This window comes from Elaeis guineensis, chromosome 5 (assembly GCF_000442705.2).
Source record: "Elaeis guineensis isolate ETL-2024a chromosome 5, EG11, whole genome shotgun sequence".
NCBI classification, from domain to species: domain Eukaryota; kingdom Viridiplantae; phylum Streptophyta; class Magnoliopsida; order Arecales; family Arecaceae; genus Elaeis; species Elaeis guineensis.
In genome coordinates, this window is record NC_025997.2 from 120,310,934 (window position 1) to 120,320,625 (window position 9,692).

Genomic DNA, 9,692 nt, shown 5'->3' on the forward strand with positions numbered 1-9,692 from the left:
TTTATATATCCAGAATCCAAGGATTTGGCTGCCCTAGGATCCTAGCCGCAAACAGAGAAGAGAAAGACTCCCCCTACCTTACATGTACGGCATGTGGGGTTTCAAAAATATTTTTTTTCTTTTTTTCTTTGACTTTACGATTCATGCGGGGTAAATCAAAGGGTCCAAACTTTTAAAAATATATTTTTTCTTTTTTTCTTTTGTTCATGATTCATGCGGAGAAAATCAAAGGGTTTGGGTCTCCAAATTTTTTTCTTTTTTTTTGCTTTGAGATTCGTGTGATGAAAAATCGAAGGATCCGGATCCTCGAGGCAGAGGTCGCCAACAACGATAGAGGCGGCATAGGTTCGGACCTAGGAGAGAGAGGTAATAGGTGCTCCCTTAAAGGCCATGCTGGTGCCGCTCAAGAGCTCCTTGAGTCCATCGGTGAGGCCGTCGGTGACTCTATCGCTGGGATCCTTAGATAGCAATTGGAGAGTAAAAAAAATGTCGATCTCAGGAACATCATTTTGTTGAGAGGCATCCTCTACTGGATTGCTCAGCTTCTAGGCTCCACTATTGCCTGTCTGCTGTTTTGCTTCTCCACCGATGGTGGGTCCAAGTCTTCATTTTTTTTCTTTTTTTTTTTGCTTTAAGATTCGTGCGATGAAAAATCGCAGCATTCGAGTTCTCGAGGTGGAGGTTGCTAACAATGATGGAGGCGCATGCGGGTTTGGGGCTGGGAGAGAGAGGCAAGGGATGCTTTGTCAAAGTTGGTGCTAACACTGCTCCGGAGTTCCTCGAGTCCATTAGCGAGGTCGTCGGTGGCTCCATCGTCAAGATCCTTGGATAACAATTGGAAAGTAAAAAAAATGCCCATTTTGGAGATATCACTTTGCTGAGAGTTATTCTCTACTGGATCACTTAGCTCCTAGGCCCATCGTTGCCTGCCTACTGCCTCGCTTCTCCACCGATGACCTCGCCACCGGCACCTTCGGCCTCACTAACATCATCATCTGAGAGGCTTTTGTCCTCGAGATTGTCATGACCTTCGTCTCGTGTACATTGTGTGTGCCACAGCAGTAGACCCTAAGAAAGAGAACCTTAGAATATTGTACTAACATATGACTTAGCATTTTCATGAGGTTTCGAGAGTATAAAGCAAAGACAATGATGATGGAGAGGCGAAGGCCGCCTAGGATGACTGGCGATGTGGCCAACAGAGGCTCTATGTTGTTGCCACGTATCAAATAAAATCTTGTTAATATAGAAGCCTCTATTTTAATATATATATATATATATATATATATATATATATATTAGATTTCAAATTTTTTTAAACTATAAAAATTAATTTTATTCACATCAGACTAGAAATTAAATAACAAATAGCATGCTATGCCATGCAAATGGACCGCTAGGCTGATTTCATCACCCATGGCATCGAACCAAAATGTTTGTCCAATGCAATACCTGGCGAACTAAATCCATGCTTCATTTCTCATCTTTTGAATTCTAAAAGCAATGGTATTAGCTGCCTCTCGAACCTTTGTCTCTAATGCTATAACTACTCTCATCCTACATAAATACATATATGGTCCACTTGGCTTAGTGATTGGCAATTTGCAAAGAAAACAAATGGACCAAATTTGGAATTAAATTTACAATAAATTATTTATATCGGTTAATATCACGTGCATCCAATGTGCCAATCTCCAGCTGAACTTTAATCAAACAAGAAGCATCTTAGTTTCGTTAAACCTTCCTCCAACGATTTCTGGACGTTTAAAACCCACAAATAATAACCCGCAGGCGTTTATTTTGGAGCGTTGCAGCTGTCGGTTCTTGGAGGTGCACCTACGACAAGTCCCCACGACTCCCTCGCTCTCCTCGTCCCCACCCAAAAAATAAAAATCCCACCTTTAGGCGATTCCCCCCAACCTTGGCTTCTTGCCGGGATCCGCCGATGACCCTCGACCCCCTCCTTATCTTGGTTCCTCGGATGCGATGACGAGCTCCGCCCATGGATTCCAATCGAGCCAGCAGCGAGCAAGATCTCTCGGTGGCCGGATCCATGGCGGCGGGATCGGAGTTGGGTCCCTTAACTCTCGAGGGGATCGAGGGAGTGGAGACTCCCAAGATCGTCGACTGGGAGGACCTCCAGCAGGAGCTTGCCCGCCTCTGGAGCCTCTCTGCCGCGCTCAAGAAGGCTAAGGAGAGGAAGGAGTCTCTGGCCCAGAAGTTGGAATCGATCATAGAGGTAGGGTATTTCGGATTCTGGTGTTCCGATTTTTATGTAAAAGCTGCATCTTTTTGTTCGTTGGGTAACGATTGGATCGGGGAATTGCAAAAGATTTTCCATTGGGAATCTTGAATTTAGAAATTTTACATTCATGATTTTTCCTGAGTTAGGTATGTCTTTTATGTTTTAATTGAGGGTGACTCTTGGTTCAAGAAGCAGGAGATTAGATTGGATATTCATATTTTTCTTATGTTCCTCAATTCTTTATTGAAATGGTGGAAATACGAACCGAGGAATGTGATCTAATTTGATGAATTTCTTATTTCGAGGATATAATCCTTTCTTTGATCAGGAGATTGGTTATGTTATTATGGATGATAAAACAGGCAACCCTGAATCAAAAGGTTTCGTTTTGAATTTCGGAGTCAAGAATTTTAGTCCAAGTATTTTGGTGTTTACTTCTGAGGAATCACCAATCTTAGTTCCAGAATTAGAGAATCGTTTTGGATAATGATGAATTTGTCTCTTTTCCTTTTTCTCTTTATTCTTTTGTTCTTGTTGATTTGGTTGAAAAGTTATGGTGTAGATTGTCTTTTATTTGTTCTTGTCATTTTCTTTCTGGGTCTTCCATTGATTAGTTCGCTGGTTAGCGGTGTGGCAATATGGTGAACAGGTTAGGAGAGAATCGCTGCGGCAGACTAATGAGTTGGAGGAGATGAGACAACAGGTTGAAACCCGGAAGGTTGCACTAGGGAATTTGTCCATGCGCACCATGAGAACATCAGAGGATGTCAAGAATCAAAGAGAACAGCTTTGCCTTACTATCAGAATGTTATTGGTAGCTGGCAAGAATCTCTCTGCAGCACACCAGCAACTGCAGGTAGTTGAGAATTGCTGAGAAAAATGGCCCTTTTACTCTTTCTTTTCCCGAAGGAACATGGTAATAGATAAGTGCATCTTTCCTGTTGTTTTGGTAGTGCAACTTGTATCTATTGGGTGCTACATATTATTTTTAAAATTGCGATTTAGGGTTTGTCAGATAATGTTTTTTGTTTGTGGAGGAAGCCATGTGAAGTTAGCTTGTTTGCCCTTATAGATATGAATAATGCAATGATAATCTTATTGAAGATCATACGATAAGTTTGAGAGAGTCTTTTTTCCCTCATCTGAGAATTTTGCATTTTAACTAGGATCATTATTGACTTGGAGGTCTCCTATATGACAGCTGTAAGAATCAGAAAATAAAACTTTTGTTCCTCGAAAGCACAGTGTCTTCTAAGTTGTGCAGCTATGGCATGCTAAATTGACTTGTTTGCTTTTCTGTTATTATACAGGCTAAAGTGGTGGTATGACAACATAAGAGCTTGGATTGATTGCTAATACATGTTGATTGATGTACAACATTATATGAACATTGCCATTTGCTTCTGAACACTTTGAAAACAAAGTAACTGTGACCTTCTTCTTTTTTTTCTTTTTTGATAACTTGATATTGTTTTAGCTATCAGTCATCTTTTAGTTTTTCTTGTCATTTTGAGGGTGTTTGCTTACCTGCAATTAAAGTTGCAGCAAACTTGGAACTGTAGCTTTTCAAATTGCTATTTGCTCTATTTGGTTTACCTGCAGTTTTAATTTAAGGCTAAGACCTCAGGGTGATGAAATACCTCAAGCTTCAGAGATGATGGTACAAGGTTTTGAGAGAGGTATGGGAGATGGGATCAATTGGGTGATGGGTGGGTTTCAGGTTGATTCCCACTCGCCATTTAAGGAATTCTGGCAACTCAACTACTGGAATTCTGGCTGCAAGCTGATGCAACTAATGAGCCAATTTGCAAATCTGTTTGCTGCAAGTCTATGGACTTGTATGAAGCCCAACAGCACAGAGGGCTCTGTTGCATGATACCTGCAGGAAGTTGCATTTAATTAGATGAAAACCCAGAAGTTGGTCACAGATGACCCTATGATTTGTTACCTACCCCTACACCCTTCCACACCCCACCCCTTCTCATACCAATTAACAGAAGGCTCTCTTTTGTACTCCCTGTACAATTTACATACACTTCAAGATCTTTAAGGGCTGTGTACCACCAGTCAATCTCATTTGCATTGTGTTGTCTTTCTGCTTGGTAACCGAGACAGGGGACTGATTCACCAATATTCTTGGAACTCATGCATCCTGAAGTGGCATGAATGAGGCAAAGGCTTAAAGCTATTGTAGCTTTCGAGTGAACACACTGAATATCGTGTGCAGTTGAAGGAGTGTTTACTTTTATTGAGATATTGCTAGTATACTTCATTTAGGCCTTTCTAAGCTGTTATGGCATCTTGTTTGTAATTCAGTTACCTGTTAACTATGTGGAATAGAATTTGTGTATTCCTAAACATTAATATCATGCTTTTACCTTGATGAAAATCCCCTAATATATGAGTTCTGGTATCTTTTTTATGGACCTTAGCCCCATTGAGCAGAATAATGTCATGTTCTTATCTATATATCTTGTTAGATGAACCTTAACTCTTAAGTTGAAAAGTCATTCATTTGGCCATCATGGGATGCTTTCTGAATTTGGCCAAGCACATAACCACTTAAGTTTTAGCAAATATAAATTCAAATGAATTTCCTGCATGAGCCCATCAGTGTCCAACTAAATAACTTTTACAAGTGTCCATATGGTTTCTGTGTTCACAATTTTGTGAACTTGTAGCATCATTTGATGTACTTCATCTTTAGCAGCCTGTCGACATCATGTACTTAAAAGCTTATATAAGAACCACATATATGGTAGTCTTTGCATATGTTACAAAGAAAAAAAAAATCTATTAGATTGTATTCAGCAGGACCAGTAGTAAGTATCTTGTTTTAACATGAGGGTTCTATGTAATAATCCTAGTGGATGTGAGCTAAACTTACTATGTAATAATTCCTGGCTTAGTATCAAACTTACTATGATCTTGTGGCTTATTCTTTCATAGGAAGCTAATAAATTACTATCTGGAAGAAGGGGTCATGGGCATCTCAGAAACCTGCAAAAGATGCTACGGACAAGGCAGCAATATATGGTTAACCAGGTTGCTGCCCTCTATCCTGTGAAGGGCCTAGATGAACAGACATACAGGGAGAAGCATAATTCAGGTAACAAATCATACTCTCTCTCTGTCATACACGCATGTGTGCATGCATACACAATGTGTGTTAACAATTTGATATTTTGTATTATCACATTATGTAACATAAATAATTAGGTTCATGACTCTTAGCTGCAATCACATCCATGTCATAGAGGGGCATAATGTGAATGCTTTATGTATTCTGTTAGTGTCATTGACCTAATTTGTGTGTACCCTACAGATGCAAGTATCACTGGTTTGATGTGTCTGTCTTAGTTATCTGCTTTTCATTTTTCTGAGTGCAACATAAAATTTATCAAAGTTAGTCGGACTCATGCTGGCCAGGCCAAGTACATCATAATTTCTGCTTATTTTGTGCTGCAGCAAACTTTACCATTTGGGATTAATTTGATTAAAAGCTTAAAATTTCACTCCAATTACAAATGACTTGAAGCATTCATATAAGGGTGAATAAATAATCATAAAAATAAGAAATTGAGAAAGCTTTATTAGAGAACATAAATTCCAGTATATGTGTGTGTTCAAATCTAAGAATATTGCTGACGGTAGAACATATTAATGGTTAAATAGACATTTTAAATTTCAATCATGGGAATTGTGTGGAGTGAAGCTTTTATTGAAGTATCTATGGACTTAGGATACAGTGTAGAACTGATGGGTAAAAGATTACCAAAGAGGTTGTTTCAATAACTTCAGTTTATGTAGAAAATGATGCTGTCTAATGCAAGAACAGAGTCCTGTAGGTGGAATGTATTTACAGAGTGTTATGCAATCACTAAATGCCATTTCACTTTGACAAGCAGCAAAATCACTAGTTCCATCGGATCTTGGAGGAAAGCCGGTGCAATAGAAGCATAAGATTGTCTTTATTTTTTTGGTTAGAACGTTGGCAGCCTATGTACACATCAACATTAGTTGTTCCTATACTGACGACAAGGATTGTAAGGTGGTTGTATGCTTAAACTATGAAGGAAAGATTTAGAAACAAGTAAATTGGAGGAAGCACAGGATTGTGCCTATTATGGTCAAAACAGGAAGACCCAATTAAGATGCTTTGAATCCAACTGTGCTGGTTTCACTAGCAGCTGGTTGCTTCTTTCTTCAGTGTATATGATACAGGTGGCTTGATCTTCTTGCCCTGATGTTGAAAGAGGACTGTTAATTCAGTCAAATGAGAAAACATCTACTTGCTTGGATACGTAGGCCAGATACAACTTCAAAGAAGAGAAAGAGAAGAGGTGAAGAACATATTAAATCTGGATGGAACTAATGTGAAGAAATATAGAAGTTTTGATTGGAGGAGTTGGGGTCAAAGTGTAGCTCAAAAGTCATTTAGTACTTATAATATTCAGTCTTATTTTGTTTCAATTCCTTAAATTTGCTTAAATGTCAAAATACACGTTAAACAACGTCGACTTTGGGCCTCTCGTTTTAGAGTTAGCCTTATATTGCACAATGAGATAATACATGGGGCTGCGGTTTCACACTGCATTTTCATTTATGCCACTATAAACAGTGGCTAAGATATAATGGTTTACTTAATCATCAAAGTGATGATTCAACACTCATATGCTGTTGTTTTTCTGCACTAGATGTCAGCACTGTGGAACCACTTAGGGGAAATGACATTATAAAGCTGAATGTTGATCAATATATCTACTGTTTCTTTGTGGTTCTTTAAAGGTAAGTACACTATTATTTATTGTTGGGTTGCCTCAGTCATTTGATGAATCATGGAACCAAACGTAGTTCCAAGAGAGAAGAAAACTGGGTGGCAGGTTTGGTCTTCAGGTGATTTTAGAATGTCCAATGAGGAAACTATTGTCTATTGGCACAATAGGTTGCTACATATTATATCCCAATAATTATTATTGATCAATGTTCTGTTTTTTAATGTTTTTCATATTATTGCTCTTTTTTGGTTTCTGGAGCATACTGAGATGAATCAAATATTTTTCAGGAGATTATATTGCATCATGCTCCCCAAATGTATCTAAATCTCCACAATTGTCACCTTTGACAATTTTAGGTCTGCAACTAACTACGCTCCCATTAAAAAAGATGAGCTTTTTCAGTGACAAGAAGGAGTTTCAGAGCTCTGCAAGCGTTCTTGGTTATGTTGCACATGTAAGTTCTTTTTCTTTTTGGCTTTCTTTTTTAAAAAGTTTCTTAGTTGACATGGCCTGACAACTGAATATGCATTTGTCTTCTGCTCATCTCGTTTAAATTGGGATTCAAGTTGTATTAAAGTTTGTGTGATATTGTAAATTGTGCATGCAGCTGTGTAGCAAAACACATCATGCTCAAGAGTTTCACTTGTTAGAGATATCAGGGTAGGCAGGTCTTTGGCTTGTTATTTATTTTCTTCCTTGCTTTGCAGGCTGCCTTGCTTATTGCATCTTACCTTGATGTTCCTTTACGATATCCTTTGCGCTTGGGAGGCTCGCGTTCATATATTCATGACTATGCTCCTTCAGTGGAGTCTATATCATCAGATTTGTCAGCAAATCCAATTCTTACAGGCATGAATGCAAAGCCTACAGAATTTCCCCTCTTTCTGGAAGGCCAAGATACTACAAGAGCAGCATATGCAATATTTTTGTTGAATAAGGTTCCTCTTCTATACTTTATTGTGCTTCTGTCTCTCAGTTTAAGGTAGAAGTTGGCATCAGAATGTATCTCTATATTTACTTGATCTGACTTCTGAATATCTTTTTAAGTTCGTATCAAAAGGTCTAAATCTGAACAAAGAAATGTGGAAAATAATTGCTTTAGAACTTTTTTATTTAGTTTCACTTGAATCAAATGTCATTAAATCTGTAGTCTTCTAGGTCGATTATGTGCCTTGCTGGTTAAGCTTATTGTTATTAAAATGTTAATACGCATCAATGTTTAAAGTCCATGTATACTAGAAAACCCTTGTTCATGTTCCGAGATTGTCCAATTAGATTCAGGAGCTCATACCTGTGCACATGAACTTTGGTTGAGGAAATGTCTCCCTGCAGAAAACATTAATGTAGAATAATGCATACATAATAATGCCAAAAACATTCCTAATACTTTCCAGTTCCTAAAATTTCATTACAAATCCTGCAAACAGTTTGTATGTAAAATATGCAATGGGAGCTTGTATGGACTACCTAACACCATCAGGCATCTGATATTTTATGTGCATTTGTATTTTGCCAATCACATCCTGTTTTCCTTTGGTAGGATTTAGAGCAGCTTTTGAACTACATTGGAGCTGAAAGTTTGGGACCAAGGCATGTATTAGCTAATCTGAAGGAGCTTATGAGGATCATCCAGTCTCAGGAATACATTGATATGTAATTAACTCCACTTGTATGGAAGTGTTAAAGCAGCAGATAGATTTTGCCGATAACTCAGAGTAGAATTCATCGGCTTGAATTACTGCATTGGTGCAAATTTTAGTGGAGCACCTTTGACACAAACCAATTGAATACAATTTTCCAAAGATCTGTGTACATATTACATTATTTCGACGTACCATATTGTTTTTTCCGCAACAATGAAAGCAATATTTCTAATGTCAAATTGCTAGCGAGTGCAAGTATTGGAAGTCAGATGGTTCACTTTGACTGATGTATGTTACTTATCATTGCTTACGCATTTGCGTATCTAGACTCTCTGGGATGTCTGCTTTTAATTAAAGGATAATAATCAAAAGTCCGATCGGTCGCTCACTTTTCTAACGAAGCAAGAGAGAATATTATAAGTTCTCTTTCAGAATAACATGAATTTGTTTTGCATGTTGTGCATTGTGGCTTCCTCTCACTGTGAAGCTGGTCTGAATTCAATTCCAATCATATTGTTCTTGGATTCATTTGCAGCATGGACAAGTTATTCAAGCACTGGAACGTGAATGGAATACGGTCGCATGGATAGTGTCTGAATTGGCAAAAATGGTACAGTTCATGGCACAAGAACTGATGCAAAGATGGCGTTCAATGGACAATACCTGTAAGAGTAGCCAAATTTGCAGTTTAATGGACGATATTGTATCAAGAACTCATGGCAAAATATTCTATCAAACCAGGAGTGCCAAAAACCTGCTGAGAAAGAACCAAATATTGTCATACGTCATGGTAACATCCACTTACAGATCAAAATTAGCGTGTTGCTTGTCAGGCCACTGCTGAGGAGGAATTTGGGTATCTTTACATGTGGGAGTAAAACTATGCTTCAGATCAACTGATACACTCGAAAACGGAACCCGACAGAATCTATACATCACGAGGAATAATCCTTCATCTACTACTCTACGTCCCTTGCTCAACCTTCCTGTGGTCTTGCTTCAAGATCTCCATCCATTCTTCTTTCA

At 38.4% G+C, this 9,692-nt stretch overlaps 1 protein-coding gene across 3 annotated transcripts; it reads left to right on the forward strand.

Annotated features, from left to right (window-relative positions):
• The first annotated feature begins 1,812 nt into the window (after positions 1 to 1,812).
• On the forward strand, positions 1,813 to 8,905 carry LOC105046141 (vacuolar protein sorting 38). 3 transcript variants are annotated; one of them, XM_019850333.3, is made up of 6 exons: positions 1,815 to 2,239; positions 2,895 to 3,101; positions 5,195 to 5,354; positions 7,380 to 7,477; positions 7,731 to 7,961; positions 8,564 to 8,905. In XM_019850333.3, the coding sequence occupies exons 1-6, from the start codon at positions 2,003 to 2,005 to the stop codon at positions 8,678 to 8,680; spliced, it is 1,050 nt and encodes a 349-aa protein (XP_019705892.1). In that variant the 5' UTR covers positions 1,815 to 2,002; the 3' UTR covers positions 8,681 to 8,905. The 3 variants fall into 3 exon arrangements, with proteins under 3 accessions (XP_019705893.1, XP_019705892.1, XP_010922967.1); XM_010924665.4 differs by having other exon boundaries at positions 1,817 to 2,239; positions 7,311 to 7,477; XM_019850334.3 differs by lacking the exon at positions 2,895 to 3,101 and having other exon boundaries at positions 1,813 to 2,239; positions 7,311 to 7,477.
• The last annotated feature ends 787 nt before the right edge of the window (positions 8,906 to 9,692 follow it).